Below are 21,681 nucleotides of genomic sequence, written 5' to 3' on the forward strand. Positions count from 1 at the left end.
GGAGAATGGTAGGTGTAACTCACCTAGACTAAATAACTAATGAAGAAATTCGGCAAACATCTAAAATGACGAGTGTCGTGAAACGCCTATGTAAATGGCGATGGAGCTGGCTATATATAAAATGGAGGAATCTCGTTGGATGCATAGAGTAATAGAGTGGAAACCATGGACTAGTAAGAGCATCAGAGTAAGACTCCTGACCATTTGGACAAACGATGTCAAGAGACTGATTGGAAATAACTAGATGAGGCGAGCAAAGACCGCAAAGAGTATCCGACGATTGACGACTAGTTGACTATGATGCACTAAACATCACACCTTCCATGCTCGTTACTTTAAATTAAGATATTTTTTAAAAAATATCCTCAACAAGGTGTAAAATCACAATATATTCTTATTTGGTAAAAAGTTTAGCCTTGGGGGTCTGCAGATGTTGCAGTTTCTTTGTTTACAACGCACTATACTTTAACGTAAAAAAAGAAAAATGTGCAAATTAAAAAATGCATGCCTTTAATCTTTACTTATCTTGAACTTTTATGGTCAGAAATAAAAACTAAGCTTGACTGCAACAATTGTACCTTGAAACAATAATAGAGTCTAAGTTTGTCTATATATGTTCTATATAAGGTATTGTAATTAATTTGGAATTCGTTTCTGTATAAATGGCAAAATTAAAATGTTAGGAACTAACATAACATAATTTAATCTAATTTAAATCGTTAGTTTACATAATTAGGAATCTCTTAATAATCTGATTGGAATTATTACTATAAAATAATATAAACAAATCGTAAAATTTAAAAATACTCTTAATAACGGTAGTTCAACAAATACATCTCTATAACATTTCCGACTTCCTAATTAAATCAGCTGTTACAACCAAATTATAGCTAAACTCTAGCCACGGGTTAGTGTTAATAGATTCATCCGGGAAACAATTGATGTAACCAAGTTTGACGTGTGTCCAGACCATCTTTTTTAAGTTAAAATTAGTTAAGTAGCCCGTATGTGATATGTGAGCTGTTTATTTCAGTTTAATGTGGGAGGGACCAGTGATGGGTAAATTATATAGCCAGGATTGAGCCCAATTTGTGACATATGTAAACAATATAAATGGGTTTTGTACTACTGAATTTTATGATTTTATTTGAAAGTTTTATTTATAGAACAATTTTATTGTAAATTACAATATATTTATTTATATGTATATATATATATATATAATACTAGCATGAGATAAGAACAATTATTCGCTTTCATATTATATTCGTAACATAACTATAAAAAAACTAAGACTTATTTAAGAGATATAAAGCTTCACAGGCATAAATTATATTTTCTTAAATTCAAAGTGTGGTAGTTTGGCGCCCAACAGTTCTGAGAAAAATGCATTACAATCATTTACTTGCTTAAATATACATTTTTTCGCAGTCGCACTATTAAATTTAAGTATTTAGTATATAAATTGTCATAGAAGCAATTAATCTACTCAGGTAGTTTGAACAGGCTTGCTGAGACTAACGGGTTTTATCCCTTCCTCCCGTTGTAAGGTAGTACGCCCAAAACTTTTTACTCCTATACATTTACTGCGCTTAGTAATTTTTGTTCGAAGATTTATATTTATGCGTTGTTTCAAAAGTAATTAATGAGTCTCTTTTTTTGCTATGACTTATGGGTGGTCTTCATGTGAAGATGTGTTGAGCAAATGAATTTATAAGACCTGGAGATCATATTTTGTATGACCCTCCAAACTCTTTCAATAAGGATCTATATTTGTTTATTTTTTTATTGCACTGCTAATTGTTTCCTTTAAAACCTTAAAATTACAAGTAAATAGCTTGGTACTGCCTGATGATCTAACATTTGATGCTAAGGTATAACTAAAGTATGTTCATGTGGTATCCTTGCAGAATTATTCAGCATATCTCTATTCTAATGTTTCTGTTGAGGTTCTAAATAATATTTAAAAATTAAATGCTTTAAGAATTAGGTAAGACTTGCTCTGCTCGTTATATAAGTTAGTTCTCTTGTTCCGTTAGTTCTATTCATTGATTGAAGAAAGCGTTTTTTATATCTTCTACTTAAAGTGAGACAGTCCCAAGGACAGCCTGCTTGGTTCTTTCTAGTGCTAGAAAACTACATAAAATATTGCCAATTGTTTCCCTATGCACAATTTCTCCTTATTTATATATATAGACTGACTTGGCATCATTCGGATACTCGTAGCAGTTTTTTCAGTTTTACCTTAACCAGAAAAAGCAGAGGCACATTCATAAATCTTACTTTTAACTCATTAGCCAAAAAATTAGCGTAAAAAGCAGACTACGTTAATTTTTTAATTTTTGATATACAAAAACTGGATTAATCCTCTTAAGAGTCTACAGACTTGCTAATTTTGATAAAAGATAACAAGTCATAATATTTCTTAAATAACTTAGAATTCACGATCAGGATACTAATTTAATAATTTATGTCCTAAATAATAAATCACAAGTTAATCACTACCTAAGAAAAATTAATTACAATATTTAAAATTAATTTGGTTTCGAATTAATGAGAACGTTATTATGCTAATCAATTTGATCAACTTTGTTTTGGGTTTATCGCCCTCTCTGGTCGTTGCATTATCCGCATAAATATTGCAGCAAGCACATAGTTTCATACAGTAACAAAGAACTTCTATTTCCGAGAAGTACCACTAATAAACCAAAATGGCTAAAAATACCTTAAGCCAGATTAAAAACTGATAAAACAAACGACACCAGCCTGGCCGGCAAGACTGACCGTGCCGCATTATTTCTCCTCAATTTGTAAAACGCTCACGTACCACTGTGGTCTTTGTCTTTGGTACTACTAAGGAGTTTTATAACAACCCGTGGATTTTACATGCTGTATTAAATTGGATGAAGTTGGTTTTCTGTATGTACGACTATTTACCAGAAGCTATTAGTTGAGAAAAAAGATATGAGAGGCGGTAGCGCAGGATGTAAGAAATTGATTGTAAATCTGATTTTAGTGATGAAAAAGCTATAGTCTGATCTATTTTTTAACAAAATTCTTAGTATTTCTAAATCAATATTAACCAAAGAAGTCAATTTACAGCCAATAATGGTCAGTAGATAATAATTTAGATTGGTGTTCTAGAATGAAGTTAAAAAGTATGATTAGTTTTTCATACTTACAAGAATTGTAGCTTTGTTAATGAAAGATTTTAAATTAAAAAAATACATCCAACAAAAATTTACTGGATAAATAAATTTATTTCCTAACAATTTTTAACAAAATACATATTTTATTGTCTTTTATGCAGTTGCTTAAAAGTTAAAATATACTATTAATATTTAACGATACTTTAATCAAGCTTAATTTTCTAAACTCAACTGAAAATTAATAGCAGTTATACAAGACATTACAACATTCATTTATTCCATTTATGTTTCGAGATGGTCAGATAGTCGATTAACAGACCCACGACATTCCATTGTATCCAATCAAAGGCTTAAGGCCAATAAAATATTTCGAAGACCAAATTTTTATCGCAAACTAATGGCTTACCAGTTAACGTTCTTAAAATCACTTAAGACCCGCTTTCTTTATCTTGTTTTTTAATATAAACTGAGGATGTATTTTTTGAATATTTTTTATTTTTTCCAGGTTTTGTTTCTTGCTCTCCCAGTCCTTGCAAGAATGGGGGAACATGCATATCATCGCCATTAAAAGGAGAAAGTTTTTGCAAGTAAGTACATGTCTTGTATTAAAATTATAAATAACAATTTACATTAATATAAATCTATAAATCCAGCAGATCCCTTACTCATGAATTTTTATAAAATATTTATAGACGAACAGAAATATCTTAAATTTAGTGTCTTAAACATTGAATAAATGTTAATAATTAATCCTACAAATATTCAAAAACTCAATATAAACTTATTAAAAAATAAATTATATAATAAATAAAAACCTCACGTTTTGTAAACGAATATCATAAAGCATGCAAGCAAAGGAAATCGTCTCTTAGCACACCCATGTTAAATATTTTATTTTCAAACAAAACCCCCAAGAAATTGTCAAATAAGACTTTTCAACACGCCTTCTAAAATCTACCTGTCACGGGAAGTTTTATTTACTTATTTAAGTAAATAATGCTTAAAGGATTTAAAAGAGAATTCTTTCAAGTTACTTTTTTTTAAATATATAATAATATAATAATTGCTACTATTAAGACAAGACAAGGACTATGATATCTAAACAAAAAAAAATATCTTTTATTACGTTCCACCGGTCTGTTTATTCTCTTCACCCACATGTGAAACACATGTAAAGGATAATATTAACAATATTAAATTTTTCCTGGTGCAAGCTGCTTACGATTTAATATTCAACAGATGTTTTTTTTTAGTATATTAGTGTTTTTTGGCTGAAGTTTTTTTGCCCAAAAGTGGTTGGATCGGTGCATGTGTAAAGGAAGTATAAATTGAACCAATAGTTTTAGTTTATTTTTCCATATGACCAGTCTTTGTTAAAATGTATTTTATCTAACGATTGAAAATGATAAAACTACGTTGAATAGAGGGCTTCCTAATTATGTTATCTGGGCTTTTTCAGCTTATGTCTTAAATCCTTTTGAGAAGATATGATCAAGCTGCCTAAATCCCTCTGTAACAGTTCTTTACTTTTATCTTTATGGCAGTCTTGTCTCAAAGGTACTACAACATATCTTTTGAATTGAACCTCGATGTCATTGCACTTTATAAAATCAATTTTTTTTCAATATTTTGGTTTTTTTGTTTCTATTTATTTTGAGTTATTTTAAATATAATATAGAAGTCAATCTACTAGTTGTATTGTTGAAAGTAAAAACCAAATTGCACAACTTAATTGGATGTTTTACATGCATAACTTAATAGGATCTCGTACCCTGGATTCAATTTTTTTTGTGTATTAATTCTAAAGCTGTCGTTTATCTGGAATTAAGATTAAATTAAACAAGTTTTTTTATGCGTAGCCAAGGAGATAATATAAATTCATTCTTAATGGAAATATTTAACAAGTCAAAGAAGAAAAGCAAGGGTCACAAAATCGCCATTAGTGAATTGCTAAAATCATACGCTTTTAGTATCAATCAGGACCCTTTTCGAAACCGTTCCTTTGCATCAGACAACAAAGTGTAGGCTTTAAGCTTTAAGAAACGAAAAAAGAAAACAAAAAGGAACCAGAGAGCCTATGGGCGTGCCCTGCGCTCGCTCCGAGACCAGATAATAGATAAACTATCGGCCCACACTAAGGTACAAACGAGTCGAGGCAAATTTTACCTGGGGCTTGGTTCACCAGTGGCGTAGAAATATTTTCAACTTTTAGAACATGAATGAAGATGCGTATGTATCATAGATGATGAGGAACACACACATACACAGGAATAGCGGAATGGGGTAAATATTGTTGCTTGAACACCACAAGTCTGAATCCTAAGAGGCTATGTTGGAAGTATGTGGTAATGTAAAAGTGGATTCATATATCCTATTAGGTTATACATAAAAGGATTGATCATTATCAAAGCTTCATTTGGTAATCATATTACCATTTTTTTAACAAAATAATTAATTTTAATTCCTACGCTACTGAATTATACTAAATGCAATGCTCGCCGCAGCCGCACAATCAAAAATCCTTTGATTTACATTTCAAGTAATCTGTAACTTACAATCGGCTTTAGAGGACTAGAAAGGCGATTTTATTGCTTGCCCAGAAGGCGGTTTTAAATTGGTAATTACTGCGATTCGGCCAAATTTAAGGGGAGGATTAATTCTGTTTATTGGTTTAAGTAAGTATTCTTAAATTTAAATCTATTTCTTAAATTTAACTTTAATTTTGTGAGTGTATCAAATTATAAATAAAGACACATCTTTGCATTTAGATAGTAAAAAATTAGATGCACCAACAACTAATCGCATTAGCCGATCTTAATTCTGTTATAAACTTCACAGAAATTCATACAACAAAAAGAAGATAAGAAAAGTAATGTTAAGTTGGAAAAAGAGATGGTTGGTTGCGATTAAATGACGAAATAAGAATGACTAAATGACTTGTGAGTAAAATCATCATAAGGCCTAAAAAGAGGCGGAATGCTATAAAAAGAATAAAAAGATTATAGATATGCCCGGTGGAAGTGGACTAAGCTGCCTCGGAACACTTAATTTAGCTGTTACCATTTTTGGTCTAACGTCTTGGATGACATTTTTTTATGATTAATGTGTTTGATAAAATTTATATAAACATTTTCATTTCCTAGTTTGTAAATCAGGTCGACAACTTAAGATAACTACTTTATAGTTGGTTTAGATAAAAGGAATATTTAATTAATTTAATATTAGTTAAAAGTAGTAAATCATTTTGGTTACTCTAAGAGCTTTTTTAAATAATTATTTTTTTCTGTCATTTTTATTTTTTTTTTATTTTGAATATTTTTAATAATTTGTTTAAACTATCGTATTTACCTTAATTTTCCTAATATTTAATAGCATCAATAAGCAATATTTGGCATGAATAGCTTTTATCTCTGTCTCCATTTTATGTTATGTTTTATGAAATTGACATCATATAATAAAAATTCTAGAGAAAAATGAGCTAGTTTTTCTTTTTATTTAAAAAACGCTAGGAAATAAATAGACTCAACAAGAATCAACCTAAAAGTCTGGAGTTATACATTCAAAATATCGTTTTGCTTATCATAAATTTTACTACAAGTGTAGCCCTTCATGCATGTAAAACTCAATTGTTCAGATCAGATAGGTCAAATGGTTGCATTTAATGACGGCTATTCAATAACTTGTTTTTATAATATGAGGGTAGATCATAGTGGGGTAGTTTACATATACATAGGGTAAGATAAAAAAAACATTCATACTAAAAAAGTTGTTTTATATTTTCACTTCTATTCTAGTCGTGTACGTATTTTTAAAGTTCTAGTAATTATACATACGCTGAAAACCAGTAACCGCACATGGTACAAGCAGTTTTCATTGATAAACATCTGTTGATTCACTATTTGCAGAAAACGTTAAAAGCATAAAACAGTTGTGTTTTTGCAGCTTGAACATAACTCACTGTATGGCGATTCGCGAACGTTATACCTACTAGGCTTAAGCAATCCCAATTGGTTCAGATTAAGGACGAACTTATAAAAAATGACCATATGGCTTTATGGAGGTCAATTGAAGTCAGCCATTTCGTTGTTTTATGGTGACAAGATGAGACCACAATTTTTTTAAGAGCTGTTTATTTTTAAATTGTTGTTAAATATATTAAATGAAAGTAGTTGTAGGAAGTTATTGTCTGATCTATTTTTTAATATTTTTAAAGATGTATTAGCTACTTGGAGACATTTTATTAATGGAAACTTTAATGCCGTAAAGTAGATAAATTGCGTTTATAATGATATACTTGACTTATTATGTGCATTTTATAGAATAAATAAAGCGACAAATATAGCAATAATCGTTGCGTTACAGTATCCTTGAATTAATATGAAGGTATGAATGGCAGCCATTCATTCATACAACTATTAAGCAAACATGGTGAATAAGTTTTTTTTCTAAAAATGTCGTTTTCTTTGATATTTTAAACTTGTCGGGACATGAATATTTATTGATTAATTTATGTTTCCTTAGCTGTTGTGGTATTTAGTTTTTTTTTATAAAAAAATATGGATAATAAGAATAATTAATAAAATTATATAAATTTGTAAAAGGCGTTTTCGCAAAATATTGATCTAATTTCAAATAAATAAACAGTTTTGTATTTTTGTTTTTGATTTTAATAAAATAATTGAATTTTAAGATAATATATCTTTTAGTATTTATATTTTTATATTTTTTTCTAGTTTTTTCCTTTTGAAAACTTTTACTACACTTTACACATTACATTCCATTATATCTAGCTTCCCATATTTTGATTTCTTAAAATACATTCAAATGTCAGACAGTTTTGCTGATTTTTTTATCCAAAAATGCTTTAACTAAAAAAATGTAGATCCGTTGCAAATTTTAGGGTTTAACGATAAAATACTTTTATTTTTTCCGTACTTGATTTACTTAGAAGTTAAGTTTATTGTTGGAATATCTTGTTATGCAGCATATGTATCATTCTACCCTAAGTACCACTTTTATCAGTCTAAGTGTATGCATTCTCTTCAAACAGCTCATTATAATTTTCAGTTTTAATAAACCATTTTCTAATAATTTTCTTTGTATATAATATTGTTATTAAATCAGGTATATTATCTATAAGAATTGATTTACCAGGCCTTACTGTATGAATAATCAATATACCGTTATATTTATTTAATTTTTTAAAAACAGAATTTCTAGCATAAGTGTTCCAATCAATTTTGTATTCTTTTCTGAATAAAACTCTATTTCAAGTAATTTTTTTGGCAAAATTTGCTAAGCCCTTCAATTCCAAGGCTTATCCTCTATTTTTTTCGTTGCTATATATGCGTGATTATATTTTTTGTAAAGAAAATCTATTATAGTTTTCCAGTAATACGTTGAATTATGATTTTCCGTAAGTAGTTAAACCAACTACACCGAGATGGGTTTTCATATAAAATGATTTCCATGCCGAACAGTACATAAAAAGTATATTTTTCCACTTTATTATGCTATATTTCAATTTGCAGAAATGCATTCAAATATTTTAAAATTTAATTTTTCTTTTATAGTGATCGTGGATCATTCTTGGATCTCAAATGGGCATTTATATTAAAAAATGGGTAAAAAGTCAATTTCTATGATTTCTACTGTAATTCACTTTCCAGTACCTGCTTGAATAATCTTATAAAAAAAATTTTCATATGTAGTTAAATCCACTATAATCAAGAATCGGTATCTCATAGAAATCACTCATCTTAAGTGGAATTATCTTATCAAAAAATTGACAAATAGTCTTATTTTTGCTACCGTCTTTTACCTAGTAGCTTGCAATACACCTAGTAAGCTTTGGGGTATAAGTTAGTAAAAATGCAAACTTTTAAGCCTTTCTATAATGGGACCTGTATTATGTTTTGTCCACAGAGCAGGTATCGGTTAGGATCCGAAAGACCTTTTATCAATTTATCCTTTATTCAAACATTAAAGCTTGAACAGACTGTCAAAAAGTGGTATAAATGAAATAAGCCATAAGAATATACAACTCGTAATTTGTATTCTAGGTAGTCGTTTGGCGTGTCAAAATCAGGAAGACCTTCTTAAGGTGTGAATAAACATCACAACTTATGTTTGTCTTCTGAATAATTAGGTAGTTTATTAAATTAAAGCTTCACAACTGGCCACATAATTTTTTTTCAATGATGAGATTGCGATACACGTTATTAAAATTCTTTACCACAGGATCCATTCCTCCAGTCATTTCTATGATGATTTAAAGGCTTTTATTAAAATGTTTTTTCTTTAAAGTCATCTATGTCATTTTTGAAACATAATATTATCTTTTAAACATTCGGTCAGTCTAGACTACCTACCGAACTACCTAAATTCTTGAAATTCGATCTTAAAATAAATCATCTTGAAAATTTCCTCGAGGACCAGAGCGCACACATGCAACAGAAGTTTTTACCTTTTTCACAGATCGATGGTAAAGTTAAATTTCATGGTGCAACTTACCATGATGCCACATTTAATTATTTTTCATACTTTTTATTTCTTAGAAAGAAAGATTAGTTTTCAATATCAAATTCCAGGTAATCCAAATAATACTTTAACAACTTTATTTTTACAAATAAGGCGAAAGTGTGAGAAGATTTAAGACTTAAAAAAACACTTTTTTAGGCATATGCTTTAAGAAATGGTCTCAAAAGAGTGTTGTCATCCTTTCCAGGTACCAGCCTTTGAAATTAAATGCGTAATCCCCAAAGAGCAATAATTCTATTACCAACAGACAACATTCTCTTTTATTCAATACCCGGGAGCGTAAATTCTTTTCGCCATACATGGCAACGTCGCGCCGGGTTGAAATCCGACACGTACCAGACGAGGACGTCGGACTTACTCTCTCCCTGTCGCACTCGCGTAACCAACTCGTGTAGCGTACCAAACGGAAACGCCTGAAACCACGACACAATGTTGGTACCTGTTTCCCACGAATAATGGTACTACTCTCAACGGGTTCAAGAAATATAAGTAGTAAAGTGGTACTACATTGAAATTGTGCTGATATAAATAAAGATTATGATTGTTTAACGTTATAAGAATGGATGGACTTGTTTAATTTTCGTTGAGACCGTTTTGATAGGTGGTATGGTTTTGATTTATGATGTCTTCGGTTATTGAAAGTGCGTATTAAGATTATATCATTTAAATTAATGAAAAGGGTTTATTAAATGATTGATCATCTATTTTGTTTTAATAAGCAATTGAAAGAAAGAAGCGGTATTCATTTAATAAGAACAATTGCTTACTTAAAATTATCTTTTCGAAATGGGAAAATTTTAGGCTCATGCTTGTTCATTCAGTCACTGGAAATTCGTATACAGTTATGATCAGCATTAAAAAGTTTGGAGCAAAATTATAGGTTTCCCATTTAAAGATGTTTCTTCATTCTAATGATGATCCTAAATTGCGGGATATTGCAGCTGACAATTTTGAACCCATTTCTTGACATTTTTACAATATATGAGCATTGAATGGAAGTCTACATAAGTGCAACATAATATGAGATACACCTTAATCAACATCCTATTTGACCCTACTTATACACCTTTTTTTAAGATGACGAGATCATATGACCGCTAAAAAACTGCTTTACAAATTTTAGATAGAGGAGAGAAAAAGATTTTACAAAAACAAAATACAAAAAGATTTTGACTGCCAGTCAAGTATCATTCTAAACTCAAAGTTTACCTAAAGTTTCTTGTATTAACATGTACTTGCCTTCAAATCTTCTGTATTATGCCTTGAACACTTCACTTTTTGTATTTGCAGTTTATTTCGCACTCTTTTTCAATACTTTTTTATCAGGTTCTCTATAATCTGTCTAATAGCAATAATCAATAGGAGATCCTCTGAGCTCTCTATTGATTTTTCTTATCTCTTTATTCTTTTTTCTTATCTCTATATTACTTCTTATCTCTGTCACTGAAGTAAAATCTGTAAGTCTATTATAATTTATTTTTCTATTAAAATATAACCAGAAGAAGGTTTAATTGATCTTGCATTTACTTAGCAACTGTATTATTCTTTCAAAATCTAGATAATCTTTAATATGGTATTCAAATTCAACTCCAAAGTAATTTCTTTGCTATAAGAAGTCAATACGTCACTGGAAAAAAAATATTATAATATAACTTAAAAATTACACTTATACTTAGTAAAAAGGTCCATTCCACGGTATTTAGCAACCGATAATATTCAGGTGCTAACAAAATAAGCCAAAAGTGAACTCCAAACTTGGAGCTAATGGTAAAAAAAGAAACAATATATATTTAAAGTAAATAAAGTTATTGCATTATTTATAATACACATTACCTTATCCATAATCCCAAACATAGAGGAGAATTTTTTAAAACTCTGATTGCCAGAGATTAAGTGGTAAAACTCAGTATAAACTATAAATAGGTATTTCTTATTCAACCGACCTGGATAAAGTAAAAATTCTTTCTGTTTAAATATGAGTCTGGATTATTCTTAGGCTTATCAATCTTTTTATGAGTACCATCAATAGCCCCAATGACCCCTGGGAATCCCTTTTCTCTGAAATGTTGTTCAATAGTTGTCTTTTCAAGATCAGATGGCCATTTGATGATATTTGGTGAAATTCCACTTAGGAAATGTATGAAATGCACCCTAAAAAGACAAAATAATTTATTTAATATTTTGGCTCTAAAGATAATTTTTAGTAGTACATTTTTTAAATAAAAAAATTAATGCGCGCATTTATATTACTTAAAATAAAATAAAAACTAAAAAGAAGCATAAAATAAAAATATATGTTCATAATAACTAAGAATGTACATATGAGTCTACAGGAGCATTCAAAATTTCAAGGGTATCATTAATGCTGCTAGCATTAGTGATACCCTTGCTATTTTTGACACCACAAGCTTCAAATTAAGTTCTTTAAATCTCAATATAGAGTGAATATTTTCAAATTGCACACTAACCCTTTTGTGACGTTTTCAAAGTAATTCAGCCCGACATTAATGTTAGTTATGCCAATATTTCACTCTTTTTTAGCAGATTAAAGATAAAAGCATTTGAGACCAATTCTATATCTTATAAAAAATTAAGTTTTCATAAAAGAAATACAAGTTCAAAATAAGTTGTTATATGGCACAACTCAATGACAAGATTTCATTATTCCCTTTTTACTAATATAATAGTTTACAAAAGTTTATAACAGTATAATTATATCCCAGTATAAAATTGCTTGTAATTTTATTATTATTAATATTATTTTTTAATCGACAGGAAAGTAGTTCACTTCAGTTTATTTTCTGCACGTCCATTTTTACTCTTTGTTTTCATCATGAGTATTTCTTTAATACGGTTTCGTTGCTCATTTGAAGTTTACACATTACTTGAGAAATTTCTTTACCATAATCTCTCCAACAGTAATTGTCGATAGGATACTAGTAAATATTTGAGTGCATTGTCTTATTCTCTGACAATAATACGAGCAGAATATAAACTTTTGCCTTTACTTATAGTATTTTGGTGTTTAGGGAGCATTAATAGCAGTACTTTAAGATCAAGTAGATGATAATCAATCCAATAAGCAATTACTTAGAGCTACTCTTTCGACATCTCTTATGGCAAGAAGGTATTCTTCACGTCTAGGTGTCAATAACATTATCTTTACCTATGGAGTAAGTAGTGGTATATAATTTGTTTCTTGAAATCATGTGGTTCCTTAATGACCCTTAACCAAATGTTGTACAGAAGATTGTCTGGTTTTAAGGTTAGAATACTATATACAGGATGTTTTCAAATAAATCATTTATTTTAACACCTTGTAGAACTCGTCAAAAGAAATTAATATCCCAAAAATCACATATATAAAAGTTGCATAATAAGAGACTCACTGCACATTATTAAAAAATATTTTAAAAAAAACTTTATTAACTTAAATGGTTACACTTTTTTACAAAACTTGTTCAAAATTGTCCCCATTTGTTCGATTAATACACAATCTTAAAGTTCTAGAGTATTTACTGCTCCATCATGATACACCAACTCTTTCAAACAACAGACAAAAATCGCAAGGCGTTATATCTGGGGAGCGAGGAGGATCTATTGCCCCCTATCTATCTATTTGGAAATTCAATATTTAGATGTTCATAAAATTCTGGTCTTAATTGTGTTGAAGCTCCATCATGTAGGAATCATATATTCTGTCTCACTTCTAGATGAACATCTTCTAATAATTGTAGCAATTTGTGTCGAAGAAAATCTAAATAAATTTCACAAGTCAGAAGAGGTGGAAAAACGTAGGGTTCAATAAGCATGCCATTTACCACGCTAGCCCAAATATTAAATGAAAATCTATGTTGAAAATTAGATCTTCTTGCAGCACGCGGAATTGTGGAAATTTTGCACTCCATCTCGTGTAAAGGTGGCCTCGACTGTATACGAAATTAATTTTTTTAAATGTTAAGTTTTGTCAAACTATTCTAAAAGTCATATTGTCTTCCACACTTTACTATGAGAAACTTCAACTTGAGCTGCTATAGTACTCATTGTGGGGTCATGTTCGTTCATTTCTAAAAAGTCTTCCTCAATTTATAATATTTAAGGTTGAAAAGCTCTTCTAGTTTTCTCGTAAACATGGTTTTCGCAAAAATGGGTAATTTTTTTGCACAAAATAATAAGACAAATGAATTAAACACTATTAAAAGACTAATAGAACTGATCAAACCCATGATTCCTATTGAAGACCATACAATGCCGCAAATTTTAATAAACGGTAAGAGCAGTAAACAAAAATGATAATATAAAATAAATGTCGATAATATAAAAAAAACTATTAACACACTTATTTTTTCAATTTTTTTTTATTAATTTATCTCTTTTATCATGCAACTGGTATATAGGTGATTTTTGGTATATCCACTTCTTTTGACGAGTCCTACACACAGTTAAAATAAACGACTCAACTTTGAAAACACCCTACATATTAAAGGATATCAATACAGTCACCTGCGTAGTAGATCAGCTGTATGTGATTATTTCATAAAGTTGAATCCGATATAGTTTTTTTTAATTTTCGAAAAACCTAAAGAATTAAAGATGAGTTAAGATCTCATATGTAGTTTTTTTTTAGTCAAAATTAAATGCTTGTTGTAAAAAAATCATTTTTAATGAAAGGTATATTAGTTCAATGCTATTATATGACAGAACAAAAATATAATATTACTAATAAGTGTGTCGATTGACCTCTAGACTTCCTGCAATTTTGCATCAAAGCGTTAATACGATATTGTTATATTTAATATGGCTTTTGATACGGTAATTTTGTCGGTGGCTTTTATATGCAATGGACTTATTAACTGATGAAGATGTAAAAATAAATTGTATTTATTGCTACAACTAAGCTATGTTTTTTCACCAATTAAAAATTCTAAAAAAGATGCACTTAGGAAACAAATTTACCAAAGAGGTAATAATTATAAAGTGCTTAGAGGCGTTCATGTCAGACCGCAAGCCATAATCAAAGAGTTTTACAAAAAAAGTCGATTAACCTCGGACTCCAAGTAAATAATAAAATACTGAGTCATGGCTTTAAGATTAAAATGCGATACTGAATATAACAAAAAAGGGTTCTTTGTTCATTAAGATGATCTCTGGGAGCTAAGCCTAATTTATAGGCGACTTAGGTGCCAGCAGGGCAATCTGTTTTAAATTCGTCACTTATTGCGGCGGCACTTTTAAAAATTGCTCTAAGTTTTCGTCTGTCAATCCGCTAATCATCGTTGATTAAACAATTCACCGATAAAATCACCATGATGGTTACTATTTATGACGCATTGGTTTTTTGAAGTTAACAAGAGGTCAACATACCTCTATTATTTGATTTATATTAAACAATAAGATGATTTTCGTTTAATGACTATTAAATGGTATTTTGAAAAACTGCCTTTAAATAATACGAATGACTGAGATTATTTTATTATTAAGTATTTTTGGTGGTTCTAGTTTAGTGATTGCGTGTTTATGTTAAGTAAATCATTTAAGCCAAAAATTGCCTTATTATGGTCTGACCTGATAATCATAGTAATGGTTTAAAAAAAATTCTTAACTTGTTAAATACAATTAAGAAACTGATTGGCTGAACAAGAACAGGGATAACAAAACAAAGATGAAAAATCTGACATTGAGAAACTTAGTTATTCGCTGATGATGGAATTGTCATATAAACTTGATATAACAATCCTAACTACAAGATATTTTATCCCATATAAGAAAGAACAGGTCACTTCAAATTCAAAATTCAAATTATAGCGAAAGTTGAGATACCTTCATTAGTTTCAAGAAAAGAGATATTCTTAGAATACATATTTTGATAAATAGGATGTTACTTAGAATGAGTGAACATCTCGTGCATCTGAGTTTACTAACCACATTGTTTTACGAGTAGATCATATGAATTATTTTGATAATGAATCAAGAGATATAAATTATGACTAATTGTTTACTCACTTATAGAATATCCATATTAGCGAAACAAGTTGGAAAGAATACAGAATTTTAATACAAGGTAATAAGACTGAACTGATTGAGCCAAATATAGAGTGATGTCAACAAAGAATAGAATATTTGATCTTTTAGTCTCCGTCTATGTGCAATGGAATATCTGACGCTACTACAACAATTTTATTAAAACATCAATATTGAATAGAGTTAACTAACAAAAATAAGTTTGTTCTAACAAAAATAATTGTTTAAATTAAGTTAAAACAATAGGGTTTTAGAAACAGAAACTAGTATGAAAAATTTAAGAATATATTCCTCGGTTTATTTATTATATATTTATTCGTATTCAATATACCATAATAACAACTTCCTTTTACTAACAATTTTCCTACATTAAGAATTGCTATTTGACCATCTCTCTATGCATTATTGAGCTCTGTAAGGTGATGTTTTAATCAAGCTTGAAGTCACTATTTTTGCACCGCTTTTCGTAATACCTCCTACAAAGAGTTGTTAAAATAAGTCAAAGGGATGTAGAGGAAATATCCTCGAAATTATGGGATATTTATATAGCCTTCTCATTTTTTTTAATCATTAATAATACGGTGTCAATACATTGGTAAAGATTTTTTTAATCCGCTCCTGAATTTATAGCTTTATGCATATAAAATTTAACAATCGTGGTATTTCGAACGCCCTTTATTTGTCTCTGTCCACATTTGGTACACGATCAGTTGTCGTGATACCATTAAATAATAAAAGCGATTTCTGCCTCCAAAGCGTGGTTATACAATAAAGTTCATGCCAATTTTATAACATCTTTTGCTGTTGCAAATGCAAAACAAATTTCAAAGAGAAGCTTTGTCTTAGATAAAGCTTTTACTGCTCGCAAAATTTTAAAATCAGACTGATTTATTAAAGCTTTTAACACTTTATTCGCCTCGCTTATTGTCCCTATTAGTATGTAATAAAGATAAGGCAGCTTCGTTCAGCTTTAACGCTTCAGCCATTTCACGTTTGCATTTATTCATTTCTTATAGCAAATAAAGTTACTGCTTTGATCATTTTACTTTTTGTAGTTTTACAGTAAAGGCCAGTTTCTGGAATTTTGCCGATGTACTCATTATTTATCATGCTTAACACAGTGGTTGATATATTGGAGCTTTTAACGCCTTGACTATAAAGTTATTTGCCTTTCTTTTTAGAGTGCATGAAGATAGGGGCTATTTATAAGAGATGCATATGCAAAATAAAGACATTAAATATAATTTTCTTAAGCCTATTTAATGAGATGTATCCGGTAGATTGAGTTTCTTTACTCTTGTTAATACATTCTTAAAATTCATATTTAAATTTAATTAATTATTTTTATTTTTTAATCATCTTCTATTATCATTATGATCAGGAATTTTCCAACAAATGCAAAAATCAGACTGAATAAATTAAATCGTATAAAAGATGTTACAACATTTGCGAATAACAAAGATTTTATATGCAGCTATATATTAAGATAAACAAAATAGTATATGGGGAAAACATAATAAGCAGTATAACACTTAAAAGTGTAGGGGGAAGTAACACAAGGGATACAATACCCGTTTAGAAAATTTAGGTCGATTTAGATCCTTTTGTTACCAAGTTTTTTATGAGTTTGGGCTGGGTGTGCCATAATAGGATTTAACCTAGCATTGTTGAGTAGTCCGGATAAAACGCATATGTTTAAATATGTCTAGTTTACGAGCTTTTTGTTTAGGAAATTGTAACATGTGGTTTTCTACCCACGCGAGGACTGATTGGATATATTATATTATTAAGCATCTTCCTTTCAGTGTGAAAAATCTTGTAATTAATTACCGTGGTCAAACTAGTTTAACAACGTAACAACCCAATTAACATACTTCGGAAATTTTTTTTAATATATCTTGTTCAGGTAAATTATGGGTTGTTGGAGCATCATCGTTCGAAAACACATTAAAAAGTCAAAACAGAGGTCTCCGGTTTGGATATCATGCAAATTATACCACCGGTTGAATAATAAATGAGTGCCAAAAACTTCTAGCGGTTCAAAATCATCGAACCAGGGAACCCAAAATCGACAGATAGACAGTAGGAGGTATTCAAAGCTAAAACATAAATTCTTATGTTAATAATGGAGCTAAACGAAGAAGACGGTAAAAAAACATGTGGATAAGCCTATAGTTTGGATGCAGTTTTTCGTGGTAGGGTTTTGTTGGATGAAGATTTATGATACCATTGTATGATACGATATGTTATTCTTCTCTAACCTTTTGTATATTTTATTTTTTGTTTATTTTCTTAGTTTTTGTTAATATTATAAGTAAAACTAAGATTTATTAATTGTCAATTTTGGATTTCGAAAAAGTGTTTATTTTAAGGGGAATGGTTTAGTGAGAAAAATCATTTATACTACAATATTTGAAAATTCTATCAGGGTGCCTAAGTCTACCTTAATAGAGTTAATGTTATAGTATTTAAAATTCTAATCTTTTCTCGGAAGGATCGCACCAAGGGAATCAAAAATCATCAAGAATTCTTAAAGAAATATAATAAATTAAATTTATTCTGAGTTCTTTTCATTTGTTAATTATTAATTGTATAAAAGATGCCAAATAAGCAGAAGCAGTAAAAGACTTAGATAAATAAAAGCTGAAGATATGGTATCAGAATGTTTTTGTAAGTGGTAGACACTGGTAAAGTAGTAAAATCTACTTTTCGACTGTCATTGTCTTTATTTTTAATTTAGCACGACGCGACGTTTCAGTTAGGAAGTATATCCAATCGTACAATAAATATTCTAGAGGTTTATATACTAGATGTGTATGTATAGGACGTCATAGAGGGGTATGACATCTGGTCACACTTCTACACATATATCTTCAATATTCTATAGGCCTGTAGAATAGTAATAGTTAGAACAGACCAGTTATTGTTTTGACCAGACGTCATACATCTTTTCATATACCTCTAGTACAGGGTATTTTTATCAAAAGGAGTTGATATACCAAAAATCACCTCTATAAAACTTAGAAACTAGAAACTTAATAAAGAGATAGTGAAAATTTGAAAAAATAAGAGTTTTAATAAACAATTTTTTTATTATTCTTCCTCTCAATTTCTATTATTTATATTTATATATAATTTCTATAAGTCGTGGATTCACCGAGCAAAATTGTGTATTAATCGAAAAAATATGGACAATTTTTAACAATTTTTGTAAAAATGGTAACCATTTATATCTATGATTTTTGGTATGTCAACTTGTTTTGACAGTTCTAGTTCTACAGGGTGTATTAATGACTCAACTTTAAAAGCACCTTGAATAAGCCTATGAAATAATTATATTGTTAATGTACACTTGATAACGATTCGAGATACTCTACTAAAAATATTTAAGGTTATTGCATTTATCAAAATTATTTAATAAAAGAACCTAGACTCGTAAAAATAAATAATAGAGTCGAAATGTTTTTAGATAACTTAAGACTATCAGAAAAAAAAATAATAAAGGTTCTTATTAAATATCATAAGATACTATTCCACATCAATATTTTTCACCTTAGAGAAGTCAAAAAAAAATCTTACGCATTATAATTAATTATACAATAAGACTTACTGTTTTCAGAACTTTTAAATACTCATATCTTTAGAATTAAATACACCTCAGGACTGATGATTTTGTATTCTTCGTTGTCTGTAAGCACACTTAGTATGTTTAGCTTATAATTAATATATTGCCATTACTTCTTAACTAATTTATCTGAATGTTATTTAGCATATTTCACAAGATTTTTTTTAAATATCAAATGTATTGGATTTACCATAGTTTATGTTATATAGTATTTCCAAACTTGTTATTGCAATATTCGGTGCTGTAAGAGAAAGAAAAAATTAAGGTGAATATAAATAATCCCAAAATTAAAATAAGCTTTATTATTATGAACAAATATTTGTTGCTAGCAAAGCAACAGAAAGAAAAATAAAACAGAATAAAAACAGTAAAAAAGAGAAATGTATACCAAATTTGACCCAATTGGTCAAAACTGAAAAAAACTATTTGTTTCTAGCCAACGTATCAAATTATATTTAATTCATCTTCAGGGCTCTTTAATAGATAGAAAGCAATGGTTTTAAACAATTTTTTTCCATAAATATTTTTAAAAAAATAACGTTATATCTACAGGGTGTTTAAGAACTATGGGATCAAACTTGTAGGGGTATTCAGTGCAACAGTAGAAAACATTTGAGGATAGAGACCCATGTCCGAAAAAGTGTCACTACGGCACAATGGCCCTAAGACGCCTTAAAATTTAGAAAAACAATGAATTGCTTAAATAAGATTTAATCCATTTAACTTCTGCCTTTTGTACATGACATCATCATAACAATTGTTCAAAATGTGAACGTCAATGTCAATGTTTAAAAATGTTATAGCTGGATATTTTAAACAATTTCCCAGAGCTTGTGTGTTATTATCATTAAAAACAAAAACAGTGAAGCAGTTTCTTGGCCTGCTAGGTCACCCGATTTAATGTTGCTAGATTTTTTCCTGTGGGGAAATGCAAAGTTTTTGGTCTACGAAACTCCAGTAAAAACAGAACAAGACTTAATTAGACGAACTATAGCAGCATTTCAGCAGCAGGAATAATTCAAAACAAGTATCAAATTTTTAGTTATTTTAAATTTTAAGTTCGCCGAAATCATGTGGTATCGGTATATTCAGATTGAAGGACGACATTTTGAATAATTATTATGATAATACATTTACAAAAGGCAAAAATTAAATGCATAAGATCCTAGGGTAAACACCCCAGTAGATGTCAACTTAAGACTTTGAAAATGTGTTGTGAACAGCAAACTTAATTAGTTATTTACTTATTATTTGTTCCAATAAAATTGTTTGTTGCTAAACAAAAGCCATAGACAGATCGGCTAAAAACATTTTTTTTAATCTTAATTAATTTTGAAAAAATGCTACTGCATTCAGCAGTAGTTGCCAATTTTATCCAGTAGTTACCCTATTAAAAACCATTAATTGCCAATTGTTATTTTTACATAATTTTATTTGGAAAAAAAAATAAAAAAACAACAGAAACATGTAAAGATCTTACATCTAAATTTCCTACCATGTTGGATTTTCTATTTTAAATTTTTTGTACGGAATATTAATTTGTCGTTGTAGACTGAGTTATGAATAGAAAACGGTCATGTTTTTGGCAATTTATCGTCTTTTTAAGTTTTAAAGAGTCTTAGGGCCGTAATGCCATAGTGACCATTTTCCGGACATGGGTTCCTATACTCAAATGTTTTCTACTGTTGCACTAAATAACCTCTACAAGTTTGATCCCATAGTTCTGAAACACCCTGTATGTATGTAAATAATGTCATAGTTTCAAGAAGAGAAATCATATATTTTAATTGTATTACCTTCTCTACGTAACCTGATAATTGTGATAATAACCGTGATATCTACGTTTTTGTGAGATGTGCTATTCTTTTTCTTTCTTCCCTGCTTGAATCTCTATGACATGCTTCATTCATTCATTCATTCACATACATTAGTGTTTACTTATATTTTTTAATTTTTCTTAACAAATATTAAAAAAAATAAATGTCTATATTGTAGAGCCCTGAAGATGAGCGCTAGCTGGAAACAAATAATTTTCTTCAGCAATTGACCAATTTACCCACAAAAACGCCACTTCTAATAAATAATAAATGCCTTTTATTTGTAATCTTGTCTCTTATATTTTTTAAGATATTTTAATGCAACTATATAATATCAATTTTTTTAATAAATAAGAATAGTAAAAGAATAATTAAAAATTTTGGTTTAGATATTAGATTTAATAAGATTTTTTTTTGCATTTTAAATTTTCATTGAGTGGCATAGCGATATTCATAATTAAATCATAACTTTTGTAATTTTAACCACAATATAGATCTGTTTGTATTACTTGTTTAAAAAACAAAAAAA

At 29.2% G+C, this 21,681-nt stretch overlaps 1 protein-coding gene across 1 annotated transcript in view; it reads left to right on the forward strand.

Annotated features, from left to right (window-relative positions):
- Positions 1-21,681, forward strand: part of LOC126733841 (neurogenic locus Notch protein) — a 143,232-nt gene that overhangs the window by 19,730 nt on the left and 101,821 nt on the right. The window contains exon 2 of the mRNA XM_050437253.1: positions 3,655-3,736. Coding sequence (XP_050293210.1) covers positions 3,655-3,736 — 82 coding nt within the window. The remainder of the gene's footprint in view (positions 1-3,654; positions 3,737-21,681) is intronic.

The sequence above is a fragment of the Anthonomus grandis genome, chromosome 3, assembly GCF_022605725.1.
Source record: "Anthonomus grandis grandis chromosome 3, icAntGran1.3, whole genome shotgun sequence".
Taxonomy (NCBI): Eukaryota; Metazoa; Arthropoda; class Insecta; order Coleoptera; family Curculionidae; genus Anthonomus; species Anthonomus grandis.